Here is a 26,718-nt window from a genome sequence, read left to right on the forward strand (position 1 = left end):
AATTGTACAGATCTTAAACTATGATTAAATGTAATAGCCTCTCTCAAGTGTATTAGTTATTCTTAAAATTAAATTCTCATTCATTACGTCCAACAAATCATTGGTACAAAACATGTATTTTGTTTTTGAAATGCATTTAAAACATTAGCATGTAAGTAAAATTAATCTCCTAACCATCTGATGCAAAATGGTCAATATAACGGCAAGTGCGGCTTTAATCTTCAGGGTGTTTCGTTCGTTTTCATTTTAAAGCCTATTCGCCTCGATAGAAATAATGTTTTGAACATAGAAGTGCATGAGTTCATAGGACTGTCACAAAAACAAGACGAGACGGACTGATCACGAAACAGTCTGGTGAAGCACAGACTCCAATTTTTTTTTTTTTTTTTTAAATGACTGTCACAATAAAAGGTGATCCTAAGGTTCTTACGATTCATTTATTTTGAGCTTAACAAAACTATAATGATTTTAGCGATGGTGGGAGAATGCACATGTACAAAAAAGCATCCACATGGTACACATGCACAAGGCACAGAGGAGACGTGAACAACGAGGGGCAAAAAATAAAAAGAGCTGCTAAAACCCGAAAGCAAAATGTTGTGAAGCAGAGAGATGTCAAATGGCAGGTTTGTCTGAGAGACTGTGTGCATTCTCAACCACTGATAAAATCACTCACCTAAATCACGTCATTGCGTAACAGGAACATGTACATTTGGGTCTATATACAAACGGCTGGGATGTCAAACAGCATCACGGTTCCCTCCGAACACACTGCTTCCTCCCTAACTCTGCCAGAGGCCTCGATTTTTCTTTATCCTGGTTCGAGGACAACCCAGTGTGTTTTCGGTTTTAAAACAAAGTGCAGCTTACGACGCACTCCGTTTTCACATTCAAATGGGTTGGTGTTGATTTGTACGTCATACTGGTAAACAACACGCAAGGTAAAGTGTATCTGGACCGTTAAACTGTAAAAATTTACAGCCTGCTGCTTAATAATAGGACGTTAACCAATTAACTATCCATATAGCGTAGTACTATCATAAATAATATTTTAAGTGCTTTACGTTACAATACAATCAACTTTTAAGGGTATTTCTTCCTCAGTTGAGGGGGGGGGGCTTGCATAAGTATAATTTCGGGCTTAAGGTGCTTTAAATATTTCTACTTTAGAACTACTTGAGTACTGCTGTGAATCCTCAAGGGGATGTGGGCCTAAAAGAAGATTGTCTACATGTGAGAGAAAGCAACAGAGGAGAGCTAGCTATGCAATGCAGATTGTAACCTCTACAAATCTTTTCCTTCCATTTGCACGTCATTACTCAAACAAGCCTCTCTGAGCCTGGACTTTTCGGGCCGCCCGTGGCCCCTGTGCTGAAGACAATAGTAACTTCTCCACATGCAAATCACTCCTTGATAAGATAATATCCCAAAAAATAAAAACGAAACAAAAGGGACTACCATGTGTGTGTGAATGCAAATTGTGACATACAAATACAACCCGCGTTCTCCATCAGTTTCCACTCTTCTACTGTATTCAGGGCAGTGTTGATTTGAATCCTCCCCTATATGGTACACAGCAGATACAGCCATGTGTAGTACAAATAGTGTGATTCTTTGCTGTGTGGTGGAAACTTTAGAGCAGGTGCTGCTGTGCTACTTGACACGTGCAAGTATTTTGAGTAGGTCAATTTTCAAATACACTTTGGGCAATAAGGGGCTTTTCATAGCCATTTTAGGCAATCATACATATAAGGTCACCGTCAATGTACTAAGGTCTGAAAAGAAAACGGTGTCAAAATAAAAAGACTCGAGAGCTTTTCACGATGCTACAACAATGATGGGCCAGTGGAAAGGATGAGGTCCAGAACCCAAAGATTCAGGGCGATGTGCAATCGAGGGTTGTGATTTAAACTCGCTCAGTATTAAACCAGACCCGGCTCTTAAGGTGACACATAGACCGCATTCCTGACACTGTCCATCTGTCGTATTCCATCATGTGCAGCATCATAAATTATACCATGACAACACAAAGTGGCTACTGTGCCCTAAATATTCAATTTTGCAAGGAAAAGGCAGTCGACCTTGGATCATTCCCTCTCACGCTCTCATTCTTATTACATTATGGGATGTAATTACTCCTCTTTCTGTAGTGCACCATCTGATGGGCAGTCGTCAAGGCAACAAGGGGCCTCTACCTCCACCCCATCTCCTGACTGGTTGTCTCTGCTGGCTAAGGCACACTGGATTGGCTGGGCCAGTGGTGGCAGGTCAAGAGCTTGACCAGTGGCGCTTCCTGAAGAGCTGCCATTCAGCTGCTGCGACGCGGTCCCCGTTCCCTCTGTGGGCCGCCCCACCACATTAGCATCCTCCGTGAGCTTCGGGGGGCTGGAGGAGGGTGGTGAAGAGGACAGAGTCTACGAGAAACATTGGGAGGAGAAGGGAAAAAAAATTAATCTCCTTGCTCGCGTTTAGAATTTAGAAATTGAAAGTTATGCATCAGACTGACCTGTGTTCTGTTGGTGGTCACTTTCTTCCCTCCCCTTCCTCTCACTGTCAATTCTTTACCCCTACTGGGAAACAATAAAAAAGATCAGTTTTTATACATACATGTGTATTAGGGATAAACGTTTGGCTGATTTTATGATGCTTAAAAACAATACAACAATAGCGTCCTCTACATTAACATAAGCTCTGTAAAATGTACACAATAGTGGAGAGAATTATATATTTATGAAAAATATCTTTGGCACAAAGCATGGGGGGGGGCTGTAATTTAAAATGTTTGTATATTTTCAGCAGTGAATATTTCAAATGAAAACACTGCACATTTTTATTCATATTTATTCGATATAAATAAATATATACCATCTTCACCAGGTAATACAATCTTTTTTGACAGGTAAAATTTAAAATTCAATTGTAAATTTAAAATCTAAGAATAGTCTCAATACACAAACGCTTCTGCATTTAGCGTTAAAAACCACTGCAACTTCTGGTGCAGCGCAGTGTATGAAAACTGAGAAAATGAAGCGCAAAATTAAATCTTGATAAAGTATTACATGACAGGACAAAGCAATATGAATACGAAACACCTTTAAACTAAGGTTATTTAAAGCTTTTCAAACTAGTTACTAAAATGTTATGTATTAATAGCAATAATGTTATGTTTACTATAGTTAACAGTATACAGTACTATACTATAGTAATTTTTGTGATAAACAGTTATTAGAAATAAGAGTTTGCTACTGCCATGGTTTGCTATCAGCTGGCATAGCACTGTGATTTTAGCAGAAATACATATGCAGTCAACATGCATAGAGTTCAATGCATTAAAATCTCTGCTTGCTGCTACAAGCCTCACCAGTAGGTTGTGCAATTGAGAGTTGATAAAGCGCAGCAGAGAGAGGAGACATTTGTTGTGAGGCTCCTGTCATACCTCCATAAATAAGCGGCTACATGGCCAGTATTTTATGACAAAATGGACTCACCCTTTCCCTCCTACTGACACCACCTGCATATTGACTCTGCCACGGACTGGTTTGTTCCCAGCCCACTGACCAACAACCATGCCAGCTATTTCCAGCTTGCCACCCTGGGGAGGTATAGACTGGATTCCTAAAAAAAGTTTCAGAAAATGACCAAGTGACACCCAAAGGCCAGTAAAGAAAATGAACTAAATGTGCTAAATGGGAGGAAGGTGTTACCTGGGAAGGCCCTGGGCCGGTGCTGGTGGTGATGGTGAGGCGGCGGCGGCATTGAGCCCAGGGGGCGAGGAGGGTACAGAGGATGCATGGGGTAGAAAGGGGGAACCATGCCAGGGGGGAGGAATGCAGGGGGTGGCAGTGGTGGAGGTGGGGGAGGAGGCCGGGACAGGTTGATGCCTTCCAGAATGGCCTGGCGCATCTTCTCCACTCTCGAAACCAGCTCCTCCTGCAGGACAAAGTGTCAAAGACAATAAAAAAAACTTAAATATTCCCAAATACTAAACAGATGTGACTGCATCTATATGTTGGTTACCTGGCCTTCACACATATCAAGTAAGGAGGCTCTGTCTCTGGTGGCTTTAGCTAGCTTGCTCTGGAACAACTTCCCATCGAAAAAGCCCCAAGGGCAGCAGTGGTCCCATGGCAAGGGCTGTCCACATACATCATTCACAAACAGGGCAGTGTCCACTCCACTCATTAACAGAGAGGCCAGCTGCACCCCACGGTTATCCACCTTCTCCACCTGGTATCAATGTCAAAGAGAAGAAATATCATCCGGTGGCATGTTTGGTATCAGCCTGGTAAATGTCACAGTAGTATGTCATTTCAGATTTGACAGAGCTCTTTCAAAGCAGATTATTGACAACCTGATAGTTGAAAGACAGCATTATTGAGTCCTTACTTGCAAGTTAGTCTTGTCTGAAAACATGCTTTGCCTCGAGGCAAAGAAAAAAAGTGTCAAAATTGTTGTGAATGAACATTTAATAAAGAAAGCGTGGAAGATACAAAGACAAAGAGTGCATGGGGTATGTTGTGTGCAGTGTTCAATTCAATCCCGCCTCTCACTGCTTTTACTGTTATCTGGGTCTGAACAGTTATATAAGAACATGCAAACACATGCAAATGTGCTTTACTCTCAAACCACAGCTCTCTATCCATCTGCTTTTAACTCAATAAAAATTGTTAATTTTAGGTAAAATTAGTTCATTAGTTTTCAATCGATCTCTGAGATGCTGAAAATACACACACACACACACACACATACATAACCACGGACAGGGTCGTAAAAGATTCCATCATAACCCATTACCCGTTATTTTTATATTTTAGTTATAACACAATTGTGTGTATTTTTGTTCTCCTTTTCAATAATGAACCTACAGGACGAGTATATAGGTTTATGCATTTATTTATTTATGATGAGAACAGATGAACAGAGACACTGTCACTTTTCATGTTCAACACACACCCTGCAGTGACACCGCTGAATAAAAACAACAAAATATGCTAGGGCTGGGTATCAAAAAAAAAGATTCTAATTTTTATGAACCAATATCGATTCTTAAATCCCAATCGATGCTGTTTTCAGTTGATAAATGAACAGTACTACATAGTTCGCCTCCCCTCCAATAAATCGCAATAGGCTGCTTTGTGCGTTGTTACTTTTGATATGAAACAAAGTCTCAGATTTCAAATTATGTCCATTTTATTAGGAAATTCAAGCAATAAATACAGTTTTGGCGCTCTTTTATGTGCCGTGATAGATTGCTGTAGACACCTCAGATCAAGCGAAGCGGCAGCACGTGAACTGATCATCTCTTTGGCTTTACTAGTGGGTGCTCGCCTGTGCGTAAGCAAAGGCATAGCAAAGACTCATGACAGTTTTATTTTTGTACTGGAGCTGATGATACCGCACTCTGCTGCCAAACTGGAGCGCAATCGCCACCAACTGGACAGGGGTGGGAATTACAGTTACAAATTACAATTGATCACCCTCAGTGTAATCTGTCAAAGTGACGGACGGCCTTCAAATTTATCCATCACCGCTGAATTTTTTTTACATTTTCAGTTAACGCAACCTCAGAGATACACACACACACACACACACACACACACACACACATATACATACATATACATATATTTGTGTGCTGTCAAACGATTAATCGCATCCAAAATAAAAGGTTGTGTTTATATAATGTGTGTACTGTGTATATTTATTACGTATATATAAATACAGACGCATACATGTATATATTTAAGAAAAATATGTTACATTTGTATATTCAATTTCAAAACAAACTGTGTGTGTTTATTTATATATAAATAAGTACACAGTATATATATATATATATATATATATATATATATATATATACACACACATACATACACATATACATATACATATACATATATACACACACACACACTTTATACGTTTTCAGCATCTCAGAGAGGCTGTTTACAGTAAATGCTGCTCCATACAAACATTTCATTCATTTGGGATTGGGAGCACACCACACACTTTCCCAAAATTGTAAAATTGCAATTATAAACCAGCTGTTGTCAATAAAAGAAGTTGTAAGGGCTCTCTGCGGTTTTTGCCAAAATAAAATCTTGATGGTTTAATGAAAATAAAATTAAGACAGCCATAAATATTAGTATTGTTGTTTTACAACTCTATTGTAAAATAAAATTATGATTATTGTATTACTTTTCTTGAATCTCTTTTTTTTATGAAATTTGACAATAGCGGTATTTTTTAATTCTGATAAACATTTTAATTCAGAAATAATAAGAATACTACCAATATAGTTTTTATAGTTATTGATAATATATATAAATAATGGATAATAATCACATTGATATAAACAACAATATTTTTCACCAAATTGTGCAGCCCTAATACAAGCACAGCAAAAAAAAAAAAAAAAAAAAAAAAAAAATGCTAGCCCTAATTGCCGGAGGGTTAATAAGTTAATAAGAAATGCATTACCTTGAGTTCCTGAAGTTGGTCAGGCTCATACAGCTGGTTGGACACAGCTTGAGCCAAAAAGGCATCAAGCTCATGGCGCTGAAGAATGCGACCCCCCGGCCACTGCATCATATACCTGTAAACACACAATACCGCTCAAGCACCCACAGCTCCTCAGGTTCAGTGCTGATCTACTTATCCAATCATTTAGTAAGAACCTCTCAATGAGAAACATGTCTCCAGTAGGGGTGTGCGATATGACGATTTTTGATCGTGGACGATAAAAATCTTTCCACGATCTACTTTTGAAGAAATATCGTAGTATCGTGCTACAGCGCACATTCTATCAAATACATTTCTGGCGCCTCTGTCTCTATATACTGTACAACACAACATACAGCGGTACAGTTACTCTGACAGGACAATGTAATCATTCGCGATCGCAAAAGTACAATATTTGCATACAAGCCTTGCCGGTTAAATGTTTCATTCATGAGCTGGTCTGATGTCCATCTTTGCCCACTTTGGCCTAAATATCTGCCATTCTTTTATTTTTTTTTGTTACCTTGAAAGGCTTTGTCTTTATAATAGGGAAATTAGTTTGGCTGTAATTAGAGATCGACCGATATATCGATTTACCGATATTTAAGCATTTTTCCATAATCGAATATCGGTTTTGTAATATCGGATTCCCCGATAAACACCTTGTGGACGTTTTCAGAATTGCGCGCAGGATCGCAATTGCAGCGCATCTGAGGGGAGACGAGACAGCAACGGCGTGCAGGTACTTGATTTGCTGTAGTTAGTAAACTATTTAATATTACAGGCATTAATGCACAAATCAGATGTATTACATAAATGCCTGATATATAGTTTAAATGCAACTTGGCTCTAAGAAATATGATAAATAAGATACTCTGTCAAGCCCTGTCCCTATAAAGATAGGCTATAACTTTGCCTGAAATAACACAGCCATGAATTAGCACATGGTGGAAATAAAAGCGCTGAATTTAATTCTCTCTGTGGTCTATTAGTTTCGTGAAGTCGGAGTCACATAGATAATCCGTCAAGTCCTCTCCCAATAAAGACGTAATTTTGCATGAATTAAATAATACAGCCATGAATGATTGCATGTTGGAAAGAAAAGCATTGAATGTAATTCTCTCTCTGTTGTCTATATGCTCATCATTAGTCTCGTGAAGCCGCTTTCATATTGCAGTTCACTCAGCGGTTGATGCTCAAGAAATGCTCAGCACGGCCACCGCATGTAACTTTTAACAAGATTCACTTTTTTGAAGCACCCTAAATTGTATTAACACTTACTATATAACCATTATTTCGTTTATAAACATCTAAATTAACCCTCTGGTTGTGTTCGGGTCAAATTGCCCTGAAATTTTTTTTCTTTTTCCTGAAAATACTAGTTAACGTTATCGCATTGGACTCAAACTTACTGACTTTGCGCACATAGGGTACAAGTACTTCTCATAAATTTTTTTTGAATTTTCGTAATTTTTTGTGGGTTTTATTTCACCTAGTCACACTCGTTGTGTTCCCGGTCAAAAATGACCGGACTCCACACAACTGCTTATAAATCTGTCATTATGCTATATTATCACTAAATATTGGATTCAATCTTTTTGTCAACTTGTTTTCTTTCATTTAGGACTGGTTTTGTGTTTCTATTTGCTTCTGATTAATCGTAAGCCTCATTTATCTGAGAGTAGGTACCTCATTTTTTGAGTGAATTTTTTTTTTTTTATGAATAATTTTCACAATATTAAACAAAAAATTAAAAAAATTTGCACTGTTTCTCACACTAGTGTACTTTAATGTTTAATCAGGAAGTTTGCTTTTAAATGCTTTTATTTTGTACAAAATTGCAAAAAGTCACACTCGTGGTGTTCCCGGTCAAAAATGACCGGACTCCAAACAACTGCTTATAAATCTGTCAATATGCTATATTATCACTAAATATTGGATTCAATCTTTTTGTCAACTTGTTTTCTTTCATTTAGGACTGGTTTTGTGTTTCTATTTGCTTCTGATTAATCGTAAGCCTTATTTATCCGAAAGTAGGCACCTAATTTTTTGAGTGAAAAAAGCATTTTATATGAATAATTTTCATAATATGAAATGAAAAATTATGAAAATTTGCACTGTTTCTCACACTAGTGTGCTTTAATGTTTAATCAGGAAGTTTGCTTTTAAATGCTTTTATTTTGTACAAAATTGCAAAAAGTCACACTCGTGGTGTTCCCGGTCAAAAATGACCGGACTCCAAACAACTGCTTATAAATCTGTCAATATGCTATATTATCACCAAATATTGGATTCAATCTTTTTGTCAACTTGTTTTCTTTCATTTAGGACTGGTTTTGTGTTTCTATTTGCATCCGATTAATCGTAGGCCTCATTTATCTGAAAGTAGGCACCTCATTTTTTGAGTGAAAAAAGCATTTTTTATGAATAATTTTCACAATATGAGAGAAAAAATTATGAAAATTTGCACTGTTTCTCACACTAGTGTACTTTAATGTTTAATCAGGAAGTTTGCTTTTAAATGCTTTTATTTTGTACAAAATTGCACAAAGTAACACTTGTCAAAAATTGCCGGCCATTGAAAGTGAATGGGGAAGAATGAAAGAAACAACTAGTGTTCAGGAGCATGTTGTGCTTGCAAACAAAGACCTTGGACCTTTGCATGTGTGGATGCATTTATACTCAAGCTATCACACACACACATGCGCACACACGCACGCGCACACACACACACACACCCATCCATCCATGCATACAAACTATTTTATTACACCTATTTCATCCTACCCTGAACTGCATGCAATATCCTTTTATGAATAAAAAAGGATCTCTCTCTCTCTCACACACACACACACACACACACACACACACATGCTCAGACTGCCTTGTCTTTAGCCTGCATTGACCTCAAAAATAATCTTTTCTTTCACCACATATTCTAGACTACGGAGCCCCTTAGAGCTCATGGTGGTGGAAAGATTTCGGGGTGGGTGAAAAAAATTTGGGGTGGGAGGAAAAAATATTTTTCAAATCTTTTGCGTTCTCTCCAAAGATGTTTGCGTTCTCTCGCAAAGATGTTTGCGTTCTCTCGCAAAGATGTTTGCGTTCTCTCGCAAAGATGTTTGCGTTCTCTCGCAAAACTTTGTGTTCTCTCGCAAAGATGTTTGCGTTCTCTCGCAAAACTTTGTGTTCTCTCGCAAAGATGTTTGCGTTCTCTCGCAAAGATGTTTGCGTTCTCTCGCAAAGATGTTTGCGTTCTCTCGCAAAACTTTGTGTTCTCTCGCAAAGATGTTTGCGTTCTCTCGCAAAAGTGTTTGCGTTCTCTCGCAAAAGTGTTTGCGTTCTCTCGCAAAAGTGTTTGTGTTCTCTCGCAAAACTTTGTGTTCTCTCGCAAAGATGTTTGTGTTCTCTCGCAAAGATGTTTGCGTTCTCTCGCAAAACTTTGCGTTCTCTTGCAAATATGTTTGCGTTCTCTCGCAAAAGTGTTTGCGTTCTCTCGCAAAAATGTTTGTGTTCTCTCGCAAAAATGTTTGTGTTCTCTCGCAAAACTTTGTGTTCTCTCGCAAAGATGTTTGTGTTCTCTCGCAAAAATGTTTGCGTTCTCTCGCAAAACTTTGTGTTCTCTCGCAAAACTTTGTGTTCTCTCGCAAAACTTTGCGTTCTCTTGCAAATATGTTTGCGTTCTCTCGCAAAAGTGTTTGCGTTCTCTCGCAAAAATGTTTGTGTTCTCTCGCAAAACTTTGTGTTCTCTCGCAAAGATGTTTGTGTTCTCTCGCAAAAATGTTTGCGTTCTCTCGCAAAACTTTGTGTTCTCTCGCAAAGATGTTTGCGTTCTCTCGCAAAACTTTGTGTTCTCTCGCAAAGATGTTTGTGTTCTCTCGCAAAAATGTTTGCGTTCTCTCGCAAAAATGTTTGCGTTCTCTCGCAAAACTTTGCGTTCTCTCGCAAAAATGTTTGCGTTCTCTCGCAAAACTTTGTGTTCTCTCGCAAAGATGTTTGTGTTCTCTCGCAAAAATGTTTGCGTTCTCTCGCAAAACTTTGTGTTCTCTCGCAAAAATGTTTGTGTTCTCTCGCAAAACTTTGTGTTCTCTCGCAAAGATGTTTGTGTTCTCTCGCAAAAATGTTTGCGTTCTCTCGCAAAACTTTGTGTTCTCTTGCAAAGATGTTTGCGTTCTCTCGCAAAGATGTTTGCGTTCTCTCGCAAAAGTGTTTGCGTTCTCTCGCAAAAATGTTTGTGTTCTCTCGCAAAACTTTGTGTTCTCTCGCAAAGATGTTTGTGTTCTCTCGCAAAGATGTTTGCGTTCTCTCGCAAAACTTTGCGTTCTCTTGCAAATATGTTTGCGTTCTCTCGCAAAAGTGTTTGCGTTCTCTCGCAAAAATGTTTGTGTTCTCTCGCAAAACTTGGTGTTCTCTCGCAAAGATGTTTGTGTTCTCTCGCAAAAATGTTTGCGTTCTCTCGCAAAACTTTGTGTTCTCTCGCAAAGATGTTTGCGTTCTCTCGCAAAGATGTTTGCTTTCTCTCGCAAAACTTTGCGTTCTCTTGCAAATATGTACGCAAAGTTTTGCGAGGGAACGCAAACATCTTTGCGAGAGAATGCAAAGTTTTGCGAGGGAACGCAAAAGATTTGAAAAATATTTTTTCCTCCCACCCCGATTTTTTTTCACCCACCCCGAAATCTTTCCACCACCATGAGCTCTAAGCGGCTCCGTACTAGACAAAACATTATGACAATATGTTTAGAGGCGTTCGTGTTCTCTCAGAGTAAACAAAAGTTTACAATTAAATGCTAGGGCATACAAATGCCTCACAGTGCCTTGCTTGTCATTTACACGAGGAAGAGACAACTGAAGAAGAATTTTACAGTGACGATGCATTGCAAGATATATTGGAAGATAAAAAATATCACTGGACAAGCTGAAAACCTTGCAACAACTGAAAAGAAGCAATCTTCTGATTTTGAGGACCCAGCTGAAGTTGATGTAACGTTCTGGTCGAAGGATGAAAAAAAAAAGATTATTTTGAAGTCAATGCAGGCCAAAGACAAGGCAGTTTGAGCATTTGTGTGCATTGTGTGTGTCTGTGTGAGAGAGAGAGTTATAATATGAGATTCATAAAAGCATATTGCATACAGTTCAGGGTAGGATGAAATAGGTGTAATACAATAGTTTGTATGCATAGATGTGTGTGTGTGTGTGTGTGTGATAGCGTGAGTATACATGCACGCACTGGTCCAAGGCATTTATGTTTGCAAGCACAACATGCTCCTGAACACTAGTTGTTTCTTTCATTCTTCCCCATTCACTTTCAATGGCTGGCCCTTTTTGACAAGTGTTACTTTGTGCAATTTTGTACAAAATAAAAGCATTTAAAAGCAAACTTCCTGATTAAACATTAAAGCACACTAGTGTGAGAAACAGTGCAAATTTTCATAATTTTTTCTCCCATATTGTGAAAATTATTCATAAAAAATTATTTTTTCACTCAAAAAATGAGGTACCTACTTTCAGATAAATGAGGCCTACGATTAATCGGATGCAAATAGAAACACAAAACCAGTCCTAAATGAAAGAAAACAAGTTGACAAAAAGATTGAATCCAATATTTGGTGATAATATAGCATAATGACAGATTTATAAGCAGTTGTTCGGAGTCCGGTCATTTTTGACCGGGAACACCACGAGTGTGACTTTTTGCAATTTTGTACAAAATAAAAGCATTTAAAAGCAAACTTCCTGATTAAACATTAAAGTACACTAGTGTGAGAAACAGTGCAAATTTTTATAATTTTTTGTTTAATATTGTGAAAATTATTCCTAAAAAATATTTTTTTCACTCAAAAAATGAGGTACCTACTCTCGGATAAATGAGGCTTATGATTAATCAGAAGCAAATAGAAACACAAAACCAGTCCTAAATGAAAGAAAACAAGTTGACAAAAAGATTGAATCCAATATTTGGTGATAATATAGCATAATGACAGATTTATAAGCAGTTGTTTGGAGTCCGGTCATTTTTGACCGGGAACACCACGAGTGTGACTTTTTGCAATTTTGTACAAAATAAAAGCATTTAAAAGCAAACTTCCTGATTAAACATTAAAGCACACTAGTGTGAGAAACAGTGCAAATTTTCATAATTTTTTCTCTCATATTGTGAAAATTATTCATAAAAAATAATTTTCTCACTCAAAAAATGAGGTACCTACTTTCAGATAAATGAGGCCTACGATTAATCGGATGCAAATAGAAACACAAAACCAGTCCTAAATGAAAGAAAACAAGTTGACAAAAAGATTGAATCCAATATTTAGTGATAATATAGCATAATGACAGATTTATAAGCAGTTGTTTGGAGTCCGGTCATTTTTGACCGGTAACACAAAAGGCGTGACCGGAGTCCGAACACAACCAGAGGGTTAATACAACTCTATGGAAATTAATTATTTATTATCTCCGCGATCGATCGCAGTTTGAGTAGCCTATAGTTCTGTGTAAATGCAGATAAACCGCGCTGTCAGCAGCATAATTTAGAGCATGCCAGTTGAGAAATGCAATAAAATACAATGCTTGTTATATTCCAATATTCCAGAGAATATTATTCCGTGAATTAACATTATCCAGTGAATTATTCTTCACTCTTTATCCTATTAAACAGCTTATAAACCTACTAAAACTGTAGTTAAAAATGAAGTTGATATGACTCCTTTCCTTTATTTTCTCCATTTGAAAACATTAGACTTTCTATGTTCATTTTGCTTACTGCTAATATTAGTGTTGCTGCTAAAGCTTTTTATAAATAAAATGTTTTTTATTGTTGTAATACGAAGATTAAATTGAACATGACAGGGCTCTAGACTGCGACCAAAATGGTAATTGTTTGCGAGTTAAAATTTGACGTGGTCGCATTTGTACGAGTGCCAGGTCTGCGCTGCTCCAAAGCGTCTGCTTCATACAGCGCGCGCTGCCAGCCGCAGCACATTATAGCAGGAGTCAGATTTCACTGATCACGTGAAGAGAGGTGCTCTCAGCACGAGCGCTTAGTGGGTAGAGCCTGGTTTATACCCGCCGCGTCAGCACGAGCGTGAAGGTGCGCGTCGCGGATGGAGCGCAACGGATGGATTTGTTTTCAAACTAAAGTAAAAGACCGCTTCTTAAACCAGAGAAGGTGAACGTGGTGGTATTCTTGTAGAAAAAACATGCAAGTCCTGTCAGCTACAGCCAGTTTAGTTTTACTTTTCTTTTTGTTTTCGTTTTGAGAAGCTTGTTATCTTTGCTGTTTACCTCAGGTTATGCTGGAGGCTTTCCTTAATTAAAAAAAAATATATATATTAATATTTATTTGCTTCCTCAGAGTTTGCTAAACATTCTGTAATATACTAGGTATATAGTACAGGTGGTGTGTCCTATGCCATGCCTCTTCTTATTCGTTTTTGTTGATAAATGTTATGTAAGAGTTTGTCATTGTCAACGTACTGTTTTATTGTTGTTGCGCTTTTTAATTAAGAATAACAATGAATCCATCTTTTGTTTTAGTCTTAAAAAGTTAAAGGTGTATAGATATAAGCAAAACAGACAATGATCTTTTCTTGTAAAATGTGACACCAAGATCGCAAATTTGAAAGTAAAAAGCGCACGAAAAAAGGAATTCCTGTTCACAAAATTTAAATCACAAATAATACAGATGACAAAGAACGAGTTGAATGTTGAAAACTTTCGTTACCATACAACTATAAACTATGATAAAAGTTCATCAGCATGCATTGATTAATCAAATGTTGTAGCAAAAACAAATTGCAACCAAATGATGTGCTCGTGCGCAAAAGTGAGATCAGTGGGAAGAATGAGTCTAGAGCCCTGCATGAAAGACTGCTAATTCTCAAAACATTTTTTGTTAAGATGACTGAAAGGAGGAAAAACCAAAGTGAAGTATGGACTTACTTCACGCAGTCATTTATTTACTTTATAACAGTAAATAAATATCGGTTCTGCATATCGGTTATCGGGCACATAGACATGCAAATAATTGGTATCGGTAATAAAAAAATCAATATCGGTCGATCACTAGCTGTAATGCTCAGACAGCTTGCAAAATAGTAAAACTAACATGACAAAGAAGCGTGAATCACGATATTTAAAAAAAATATATTTTTTTTTTTCCATATCGCCCACCCCTAGTCTTCAGTGATGTAATCTCGTAACGGTACCTGAGCACGCAGCACATGAGCAGCAGGTGAGATGGCACACAGGTCGGGTTGAGCAGGGCAGGGCAGTCAGAGCGCATGCAGGCTAGGAAGGCTCGTGTACGGCGGCTACGGTCCTCAGATGCTCTGCCCAGCCACAACCGCCTCAGGTTGGGACACGTCCACTCGCGGAAACACAGGGCTGGGACAAGCTCTGGGGTCAGGGCAGATTTAGCTTTACTGGCACACCACTCCTTTACAATCACCGGAGGCACTGCGGAGTCATACAAAAATGAGATGCGTTTAGATTAATTTCCATTTTATTTTGATGCCTTCTTCCTCTCAGCCAGAGGGGAAACTGCTGGGCAAAATATCTCTATTAACCCTCTGAGGTCGAGAAACACATTTTCGTTTGGGTGCATTTTTTTTAAGCCCCTAAAGGAACTTAAAGTACTCTGTGAGTTTTAATCATACAGATAAGAGTAATACATCAATCGAATCTGTAAAGGATCTACTTTTATTTGTATACACACATAACAACACAACTTTGCAATTTTATAAAATAAAGAAATCAAACAAGGTGCGCCTTCTCAGTCTCCGCGAACTGCTTTTAGAAACACGTCACTAAAATGTAACTGTAACTCAGCAAATACTCAACACAGAGACATGGGAGTTATATCTATAGAAAGCTTGAAGTGTCTCCTTTTAAATGAAGTCATATCAAAAACAAATATTCTGTGATTAAATAATCCGTATGAAACCAACACGATGTTCAGTCTTTCCTGTCTAACTCATTATCTCTAATGCTTTTTTATGGTACAAAGTACATCCTTTTATAGTACAAAGTAGGGATGGCTCGATACCATAATTTTGGCTTCGGTACGATACCAGAATGTAGTACCTCGGTATCAATACTAAATCGATACCATAGGTGACAAATAACCAGCCTCAAAAGATAAGTGAATTTAAAAAAAAATATTATTATTAATAATAAAAACAGATTAATCTGTTAATACCTTTGTATCAAACTGTAACAAAAAACCTAAAGGGAACATAGGTTACATTTTGATGTTGGAGAAAACAAATAAATAGGCTAACTGAAGTAATAAGATGAAAATATATTCAAATCTTTTCAGTGCAAACACAGTGCAAACTAAATGTCTCCAAAAAAAAAAAACCTACCGGAAACATAGGTTTCATTTTGAAGAAAAAAAAAAATAGCACTGAAGTATCGCAATTGATGCAACAAATGTTGCTTTATTGTAAAGTGTTATTCTAACAGTCAAAGTAATATTCAAAATCATGTTATTATTTCTCTCTCTCAGATTGTTTTCAGATTTCAGACTCAACCAAAGAAAAAGCATTAAATATAAATCTCACTCTCTCACTTGCTTCATATTAGCGGTCGGCAGCGCGTCAGAAACATGTCCTTCTTATCATTGATATTAAAATTAATATAGCAAAACTCTTGCTCAATTCATATCCAATTAAAATTTGATTGTATAAAATGCAAGTGCATATATTACGTGACCAAAACTTCATTGATTCTAGCGTGTCTCACATGCGCGCTTACTGTATTACATCTGAATGTGCGTTGATCAGATGTAAATAAAAGGTCAAATCAAATCTGAATTTATGAATGATGCACTCACCTGTCGATCTCTTAATTCTTTGAAAAGATCAGGATGAGCAAGCGACAAATGCTTAAAAAGATTTGATGTGTTCCTGTGGCAACATGATTTAGGCCTATAGCAACGCTTGCATACAGGTGCAGTAAGGTCAGTTCCTTCACCTTTGTCATCTGCTTTTTATCCAAAGTAATGCCATATTTCACTTCTACTGTTCTCTTTATTTATTAATTTTGGGTGCGCTGATTTCATCTGTTTGCTCTATCGCGTTGTTCTGTTGTCACATTTACCGGTTGCGCAGCAATTTGGGAAGCACTGCCACCTACAGGTGCATTTTGCAACAGCAGCGTATGAAATACCAAATTGAGCAAAATTATGATATTGTACCGTTTGAAATATAATATATACCGGTATTTTTCCAGTATCGGTATACCACGCATCCCTAGTACAAAGCATGCGTGAGTCTATGGCTACAGAATCATATTATAGGCTACTATAAAATCACACATACAGTGGGGCAAATAAGTATTTGATACACTGCCGATATTTCAAGTTTTCCCACTTACAAAGAATGGAGAGATCTGTAATTTTCATCGTAGGTGCACCTCAACTGTGAGAAACAAAATCACATTGTATGATTTTTAAACAATTAACTTCCATTTTATTGCATGAAATGAGTATTTGATCACCTACCAACCAGCGAGAATTCTGGCTCTCACAGACCTGTTAGTTTGTCTTTAAGAAGCCCTCCTATCCTCCACTCATTACCTGTCTTAATTGCACCTGTTTGAACTCGTCACCTGTATAAAAGACACCTGTTCACACACTCAATCAATCAGACTCCAACCTCTCCACTATGGGCAAGACCAAAAAGCTGTCTAAGGACACTAGGGACAAAATTGTAGACCTGCACAAGGCTGGGATGGGCAACAGGACAATAGGCAAACAGCTTGGTGAGAAGGCAACAACTGTTGGCGCAATTATTAGAGAATGCAAGAAATTCAAGATGACTGTCAATCTCCCTCGGACTGGGGCTCCATGCAAGATCTCGCCTCGTGGAGTATCAATGATCCTGAGAAAGGTGAGGGATCAGCATAGACCTACACGGGAGGACCTGGCCAATGACCTGAAGAGAGCTGGGACCACAGTCTCAACGGTTACCATTAGTAACACACTACACCGTCATGGATTAAAATCCTGCAGCGCACGCAAGGTCCCGCTGCTCAAGCCAGCACATGTCCAGGCCCGTCTGAAGTTTGCCAAAGACCATCTGGATGATCCAGAGGAGGCATGGGAGAAGGTCATGTGGTCAGATGAGACCAAAATAGAACTTTTTGATATAAACTCCACTCGCCGTGTTTGGAGGAAGAAGGATGAGTACAATCCCAAGAACACCATCCCAACCGTGAAGCATGGGGGTGGAAACATCATGCTTTGGGGGTGCTTTTCTGCAAAGGGGACAGGACGACTGCACTGTATTGAGGGGAGGATGGATGGGGCCATGTATCACGAGATTTTGGGCAACAACCTCCTTCCCTCAGTAAGAGCATTGAAGATGGGTCATGGCTGGGCCTTCCAGCATGACAATGACCCCAAACACACAGCAAGGGCAACTAAGGAGTGGCTCCGTAAGAAGCATTTCAAGGTCCTGGAGTAGCCTAGCCAGTCTCCAGACCTGAACCCAATAGAAAATCTATGGAGGGAGCTGAAACTCCGTGTTGCCCAGCGACAGCCCCAAAACCTGAAAGATCTGGAGAAGACCTGTATGGAGGAGTGGGCCAAAATCCCTGCTGCAGCGTGTGCAAACCTGGTCAAGAACTACAGGAAACGTCTGACCTCTGTAATTGTAAACAAAGGTTTCTGTAGCAAATATTAAGTTCTATTTTTCTATTGCATCAAATACTTATTTCATGCAATAAAATGGAAATTAATTATTCAAAAATCATACAATGTGATTTTCTGGATTTTTTTTTATATTCTGTCTCTCACAGTTGAGGTGTACCTACGATGAAAATTACAGATCTCTCCATTCTTTGTAAGTGGGAAAACTTGAAAAATCGGTAGTGTATCAAATACTTATTTGCCCCACTGTACTAGACTATATGACTACAAAATCATAGTTTGGTTTTTCCCAAACTATAATTCCTGACTACAATGTTTGAGTAAAACATTTTGAATATGAGCAATTCATTGTATTTAATACAATAAGCCAATTCATTGTATTTAAATTTCTTATGGCGCGATGATGCTTTCATTCTCTATATAAAACAATAAAAGTAATATGATTGTAAACTGTAACATGATGAATGCTACGAGTCTAAGTATGTTTAGAACATGTTTATTATTAATAGCCTACTCTGTTCAAAAATTTATTTTAATAACGTACTAAACAATAATAATTAGTTTCTCAGATGTAAAATGTATTTTTTACGATAGTACAAAGCATGCACAAGTCTATGGCTACAAAACCTATATATATATATATATATATATATATCAGACCCCAGGGGCTTAATAAAAGCAACACAAATCAAGAGCTAATTCTCTAATTAGACACGTGACAATATTTTCATTATTTAGAAAGATTAAATACATTGTTACAACTTTCTATCTGGCAATTTATGTTTATTAATTATTTACTCATCCCTTATTATTAATATAACAATGAAAAACAAGCAATGTTTAATAATTAACCAAAAATTGTGTTTTGATGCAACTTGCACATATTTAACCTAAATATTAACATTGAACAGCACATTCATTTTTGCTGTGGTATTTAAATCGGTATTGAGAATCTCAAAGGTTGCCTGGTATTGGTATTAGCCATTTATTTTTTGGTACTGTGACAAAACTCGAAACATGTAACATCTCATCTAACCAAGGTCTATGCTCACCGTCAACTGGACTACGCTTGCGCATGGCCAGTCTCTCCAGCCTCCGCTGGGTCTCAGCCAAGCTGAACAGCACCCCGTAGGCATACTGGCGGGCAGAACGGAAAAGTAGAGAAGCAGGAGGCAGGTCGGGGTTGCACTCATCCTCTATACACACTGGCATCTTCATCTCCCCCTGAGAGAGAGAAAGGGAAGGGAGAAACAAAAAGGGAAAGAGAGGAGTGTTAGAGCTCTGAGGTATTATTAGGTGCTTTTTAATACACTGAATGGGTTTTCAGGGCATTTGTCACCATAAATGTAAACAAATTTGGGTATAACATTATTAAACTCCCATTTAAACGGATAGTTCACTCAGAAATGAAAATTCTGTCATTAATTACTCACCCTCATGTCTCACCCTGGGCCTAGGAATGACATGAGGATGAGCAATTAATGACAATTTTCATTTCTGAATGAACTATCCCTTTAAACATTAAAGGTTATATTATAAGTATCTTTGAAATACATAAACCAAAGTAATAATACTGATCTTAAATGCATAAAAAAAACTGAAAAGAAAAACTCATTTACAAGTAAAAACTCCAAAACTTGCAACTGTGCCACTGCAGATTCAGCAGCAAGAGATATTAGGGATTAAACCAGAATGCCATTTATTTGTGAGTACATGCTGTGTGACTGTTGTACCTTGGTCAGGATGTGGTAGATCTGTGGATACATGAGTCCTCTTCTGTGTCTGTGTTCTGCCACTCTCAGCACCTCGGCACTGACCTGTGGAAGGGGTGGAGTTGTGATGTCCATGTGACTCCGAGTTGGCATGGACAGCAATGATGGAATGGACGGCCCACTTCCGTTACCATGGTGCCCGTCCCCAGAGCCACTGCCACCCCGTCCACTGGGATCTTCCCATCTTGTAGACTTGTCAGCCAAATGACTATGACAGAAAATGAATATTCATTCTGCTCTGAATAGCAGATTGCTTGCTGGTACACAACACAATGAACGGATTCTGTACAATATAAACTCACTTAGTGCTGGTGTCATTTTGCTCCTCCCCATCTGAAGACGACGATGATGAGGGGGAGGGGCCTGTTGGAGCAGCAGTGTGATGATTGGGCTGTCGGTTGCCACCTTGAGAGGAATCATATGGAGCAGACCAATCAGCAAAGCCCATTTTCCCAACTAGTGAGTCATTACAGTCCTGCAGAGGCTGAGTTGGGTTCTGGTATGAAACAGCTAGACCAGTGGCAGGGTTGGGTCCGTAGAGCCCACCTGGATAAGGCACCTTAACACCTGACACCTGGGGTGGACCAAACTGTGGAGAACAGCAAAAAAGCGATTGGCTGAAATCAGTTTCGGGAAAATAAACATGATTTGTGGCACTACACTTCTTTAGTAAAAAATTACCTGAGCTTTTATAGGCTGCATTGCCCCCATGTGGCCTGGAGGTCCGCTAAACTGACTAGGCCCAAAGCCTGGAACTGAAAGAAGAGTCAGGAAATCCAAATTAATATTGCGCGAGTATAATCTGATTGATGTATGGCTTCTGAAAGCTGAACAGTGGAAAATAAACATACACTCTGTTCAAAGGTTTAGGGTCTGTAAGAGGTCTGCATTTGATTGAAAATACAGTAAAACAGTTATATTATGAAATATTGTTGCAATTTAAAAGTGTTTTCTATTTAACTATATTTTAAAAATTATTCCTTTGATGCAAAGCAGAATTTTGAGCATCATTACGCCAGTCTTCAGTGATGCTTCAGAAATCATTCTAATATGCTGATTTGTTGATCAAAAAACAAAAAAAAGCTTGCTGAACCCAAACTTTCAACGTTAGTGTATGTACTGTCAACGGTCTTCAAACACCACATTATACCTACAGAGGTAAGGAGAAGGTCCCATGGAGAGAGGTCTTGGTTTACTGGCCGCTGAAAAGTATTCCACTGCCTTCTTAAACCTCTCAAATTTATCTTCAGTTCGTGACTGGAGGTTAGAAAAAGTCCCCTTGTTATGATGAACTTTTAAGGTAAAGTAGTACAGCAAAATGCATACGGTAACACAGCCATGCTTCACCTGTGACTGCTTGAAAACATCCTTGGCCACCGAATCTAAATTCCCAAGATCTTTGATTGATGACACATACTCAGATACAGCCTTAATAACAACCTCACATGGAGGGAGCACTAACTGATGAGCCCTTACCTGAACAGAGAGAAGAAAAACAAAGAATGAAGTTAAAAGAATGGGTTATATTAATAAAACTGATGCTCAAGGATGCTTAAGTCTGTATCATCAATTACAATTATGGAAGAATGAAAATCTCTCAAAATGTGTGAAATTACAAATTGAATAAGCACCTTTAGGGAGGCAAGAGGGTGTTCTGGGCCTAGTAGACTCCAATGAAAGGCAGCCAAGTCTTCATCTGGCAGAATGTGGTTACCTGTTTTTTTTTGAAGACCCACATTTAGAACCAAACAATGTATGGAAAAAAAACGCAAAGTCAAGTCCTGGACTAAAAACCCTGTGGTGTCGCTTACCAAGAAGAGAAGCAAAGATGGGTAGGTGCTGGGTCTTGAGGCCGAGCTGGCGAGCCGCCTCTGATAGCAGGTACTGGTGAGTGGTCAGATTCTTGCCATTCCAGGAGAGCTTGAGAGCGTGGGAGCTGAAATATGCCGGAACGTTGCATAGCGCAAACTCTGAGTCCTGTGCAATCAGACCCTGAAAACCATAGTCTCTGTACAGGGATAGCACCTCCTGATGGTGGTCCTCCAGGGTCTGCACCACCTACAGCACAAGCAGGGTGGAAGGAGACCATGTATTCTAGTGATATACTGATAGACAAGCTCCTATCGCTCTGAATTTCTGATTAAACAGCACTTTGACCATCTAGCTTAAAGGTGCACTCAGTTAGCCTACGTTTTTGGCTGATGTGGCAGTCATCTTGGGTTTATACTAACACATTTATGTAGTCAAATAATACATTTTTTGATACATATTGATTCTGAATATTTGAAACATTTCCAATACTCATTTCTGTAGCACTGATACCAATTCTGATATCAAGGTGACACAAACAGCAGAGTGTATTTTAATTAAATAAATATATAGTTCATTGCATGTTTCAAAGTGAAGTGCACCACTGTGTTGTTACATGCGAGTGGCTCGGTTCAAAGTAAACGCAGAAAACTCCATCTCTGTGCTATGAGTTTAACATGCACTTAGTAAAACGACGGACACTGCCAGGTACACAGCTTTGTTCACATCTGCATAATTTCAAACAATTTTGTCGACAGATAATCAAAGCACTTCACACAAATTTCTAATGAGAAGAATGTAAACCTGTGGTCACAGATACTTTAATTCATATACTGTTTAAGAAATTTTCAATTTTTTTTTACTTTAAAGTGCAGTTGTATTATTACTCGTAATGTAATTTTCTTAGAAATAATAATAATGTTATTAATAAATAACTCAGCTATCAGGCCTGATGTATCTCGGACATCAGAGTTTCAGTTGATAAGAAAACACCTTTAATGTTGCGGGAAAGAGCTGTAGCAATTTTTCAATGTAGTGTCAAAAAATTATGTTGAATATCAATATTTTTCTAGTTGCTGTATCAAAGTTATAAATTCCAGTATTGTGACAACTTTATAACACACATTAGTAGGGATGTAACGATTACCGGTTTGACGATAAATCATGATAAAATTCCCCGCGGTTAGTATTACCGTTTCATATTTTAATTATCATTAAAACCGTATTCGATTACCGTGATTTAAACAACTCGCGATAAATAAATACTGTCCGGCATAAAGCATAGTTTTCAGTAACAGTCTCACGTGCGCACGGCAGCACAGTAGTTTCGTTCTGAGTGAAAACAGGGCGGAAAAGCTGGGAGGTTTTAAAAGAGTGCTAAGGGAATTATACAAATTAATATATCAATGAATTAATTATATGAATGTACCTCTGAAGGTTCGGACTGTCTTCAGAAACAATTCGATGGCATTTTGTTTTCATCTTCGCTCCATGTAATACCTAAAGGAAGTGTTCGCGGAGTTCACAGGAATCAGCTGTAATTCAGCTTTTCCATATAAAGCGCCACCTGCTGCCAGAGAGTGGATTTACAGACACTTATTTACATTCAGCCTGTGTGCAGTTTCTGTCTGGCCAAAAAATTGACCAAATTTGCATGACCTGCTGTAAATTTTAACCGGTTGATGAAAAACAAACTTATGTACATTTAAACAATTCAGATATGCTATATAGAATTATTTATGGAGCAGATAAAATACATATAATCATTTATTAATTATCATTTTAATTTAACCCTTTTCTTTAAAGGCTGAAATGTGTGGTCTACCTTTATGTTAAACTTTTTCAAAGCTTTATTTGAACATTTACATTAGTTATTTGAACATGCTATTAAACTGGTGTCAGTCAAGTTGTCATTTAAAATCCAGACCTCATTGGTAATGTTATTGTTTTAGTGATTATGCAAACAAAAAGTCATTTTATTTGCTGTTTGTTGATTTTTAAGTATGAAACTTGGTGAAGTGATTTATGTTTCGGTACTTTTTGAACATCTCCAGCACATTTTAACAATACCGTGATAATACTGATAACCGTGATAATTTTGGTCACTATAATCGTGATTAGAAATTTTCATACCGTTACATCCCTACACATTAGCTAGAAATCCAAAATTGACTGCCAGCTGTGATTAAAGGGGTCATATGACATTGCTAAAAAAAACAATATTTTGTGTATTTGGTGTGATGCAATGTGTTTACGTGGTTTAAAGTTAAAAAAAAAATAATTCCACATACTGTACATTATTGTTACTCCTCTATGCCCCGCCTTTCCAAAACGCACAGATTTTTATAAAGCTTATCTTTCCGAAAAGCGAGGCATGCTCCGATTGGCCAGCTATCCAGTGCCTTGTGATTGGCCGAATACCTCAAGCGTGTGACGGAAATGTTACGCCCCTTACTGTATTGTGATGGCGTTTCCTAACGCGGACGAGACTAAAACAATAAAACCCATTACAAACAAAGCATTTGTTGAATCCAGTGGGGACATAATTACTGATTATAATGACTTATACTGTCTTTTTAAACATTACCACCTCTGCATTTGTGATCGGAGAAACGACAAACACAAAGAGCTACTCTACACAGCTGAAAACTCGCGTTTGAATCGTCAGTAGCAGAAACGTACTTACAGGCTGTGAGTCAGAAGCGTCAGACTGTCCTTGCAAAGTTGGAATTGCCCCACTTTATAGAAACAGCCTTTGAGCAAACCATCATTGTAGGCTACACTCCTGCCAGGTTCAGGAAATAGTCCTCCGAAATGTGCTGCACACACTCGAATATTTGCATTGTACTGCTCTGGAACAGTGTTGTAAAAACAACTTAACCACTGATTTCTAGTTGTGTCCTGTTTTGGAAGCCCAAACAGAGTAGTTTTGCTTTCCCAACGAAACACAGCGGAGACCTGGCGCCGGTGGCAGCAACAATAAAAATCACGCCCCCTTTCTTTGCGTAAACATTTGGGCAGTGTTATGAAAATATCCCCACATCCTGAGGTAGAGATGTGGGGGCGTGTTTGAATTAGCCGTTTTAGGGGGGTGTGGACAAGTCTTAACTTTTATAAAGAATATCTCTTTGGTTTTGAGACTTTAGTCTTTGCAACTTCAGGGAACTTATCTATGCACGAACAGCTTGTAACACTCCAAAGAGAAAAGAAAACTTGAAATCGCATCATATGACCCCTTTAACTTATTCCTCAAGCAAAAGTGTCAGAGGGTTACCAAGATGAATCAAGAAGCATTTGACTAGTCATGTGATCATAACATGGCAGCCTTCATGAGGAGACCTGCTCCATGTAAACTAAAACAGCTTTTATTAGTATCCAGTTTTGACTGGAGTCTCACCTGTACATCACCGTAAACATTTTCAAAATATGAATCACTGCATTACTTATAAAACTTTGAGGAGGGAAGAGTGCACCTTTGAAATGATAAAAATTTAAAATTTTGAAGATTATTTTACTTTGCCAACACTTTTAAAATAGAACTGGCAATGCATTTGCAGCACAAATTGACTAAAACGCTCTACATTGAAACATAAAAAAGTAAGAAAGCTGCTAGAAGGACATGGCAATCCACATTTCCTCTCGAGAAGGGCATCAGGCCACTCACCCGCACGCGGAATCGGAACATGGCGAGGCGGACACAGTGGCTCAGGCAGGCCGGGGGCAGAAACCAGGCCCGCGGAGGGGGCGTCGCCTTGCTTCCGACGTGGTTGACGATGAGCTGTGCGGTCTGTCGCTGCCCCTGCGCCCGCCGCGCCCACTCAGGCCAGCGATCCTTACCAAGCGTGCCGTTAAAAACCACCACCAGCTCCAGTCCGCCTTGGTACAAACAGGCCTGTGAGAGCGCCGCCAGATAGCCGAGCATTGCATTCCACTCGCCTCCACAAACCCAGTCGGTCTGGTAGCCCCCGTAGAGCCGCTGAAGGCCAGAGTCCGCGTCAACCAGAATGCGCGCTGGCGGGGGAGGCGGAGGCAGCGAGCTGGGATGATGGGGATGGTGGTGGTGGTGGTGATGATGATGGGGATGATGATGATGGTGTGGGGGCTGACGGCCTGCGGTTCGCGCGAGTTTGAGAAGATCTACTGGAACAGCCGCCCCAGGGCAGCGTTTCTCCAAATACTCCTGAAACCCTTGAACTCCCATATTGTGTCTAAGAGCTTGAGATGGATGAACCTTGTTAAGAAGTTGATTTCTAGGTTGTGTGCTCAGAACTAACGTTAGATCTGTCCGGTTGTAGTTGGATAACTAAAGAGCTGAAATGTCTGGTAAATTATCCCACAAATGCAAGTGCCAACCGACCCCCTGTAAAATTCCAGATACGCGTGGCTATTTTTCACGTTTGGTCGTGTAAATGCAATCTGTGTCCATTCCTTATTGTGTCAATAGTATAATCCCGCTAGTCTCTCTGTTTTGATCAAATACAATGCTGCACGGTCTATAACGTAACGATGGAGGATAACGGCGCGCACGCTACAGTTATGATGTCGACAATGTTAGTAACATCAACATATAATCCTATTTGTAACCTTTCTAGCTGCAAACTAAACAACAACTACGCCGTTGCTATCCAACATGACCGTTAGGTGATTCAAACAAACTCTAGCTGCTAGTGAATACAGTAGGTCCTGTGATGGTTAACAGTTATAAGAGCTAACGTTACAGTTTGTGGCTAACAAACTAGCTCGCGCAGTTAGCCAGTTAGCCAAGATCCCGGCGTGATTGACGCGTCAACTAGTCGAGACAAATCGGGGGCTGCCGCGATTCGGAATGAGATGAATAATTAAGGGGAAAATAAAGTAAAACAACTAAAATAAAACAAAAACAAAAGCCCGACGTAAGCTCTCTGTCTCACTCACGACTTCATGTTGAGGAGAGGAACATACTTTCATGCGACGTCGGCCATCTTGCGACTTCCCCGCGGACCA

At 38.8% G+C, this 26,718-nt stretch overlaps 1 protein-coding gene across 2 annotated transcripts; it reads right to left on the reverse strand.

Moving 5' to 3' along the window:
* Positions 1-390: 390 nt before the first annotated feature.
* LOC306860745 (constitutive coactivator of PPAR-gamma-like protein 2) lies at positions 391-26,718 on the reverse strand. Of its 2 annotated transcripts, none has more exons than XM_079402618.1 (16): positions 25,400-26,718; positions 21,738-21,984; positions 21,558-21,640; positions 21,274-21,402; positions 21,081-21,183; positions 20,608-20,681; positions 20,229-20,515; positions 19,888-20,134; positions 19,207-19,378; positions 14,709-14,958; positions 6,484-6,598; positions 4,018-4,227; positions 3,705-3,930; positions 3,489-3,615; positions 2,507-2,567; positions 391-2,414 (listed from the first exon to the last, which is right to left on the reverse strand). In XM_079402618.1, the coding sequence occupies exons 1-16, from the start codon at positions 25,934-25,936 to the stop codon at positions 2,133-2,135; spliced, it is 3,150 nt and encodes a 1,049-aa protein (XP_079258744.1). In that variant the 5' UTR covers positions 25,937-26,718; the 3' UTR covers positions 391-2,132. The 2 variants fall into 2 exon arrangements, with proteins under 2 accessions (XP_079258744.1, XP_079258743.1); XM_079402617.1 differs by having other exon boundaries at positions 2,507-2,570.

This window comes from Barbus barbus (assembly GCF_936440315.1).
Source record: "Barbus barbus genome assembly, chromosome: 41".
In the NCBI taxonomy this organism is placed as follows: domain Eukaryota; kingdom Metazoa; phylum Chordata; class Actinopteri; order Cypriniformes; family Cyprinidae; genus Barbus; species Barbus barbus.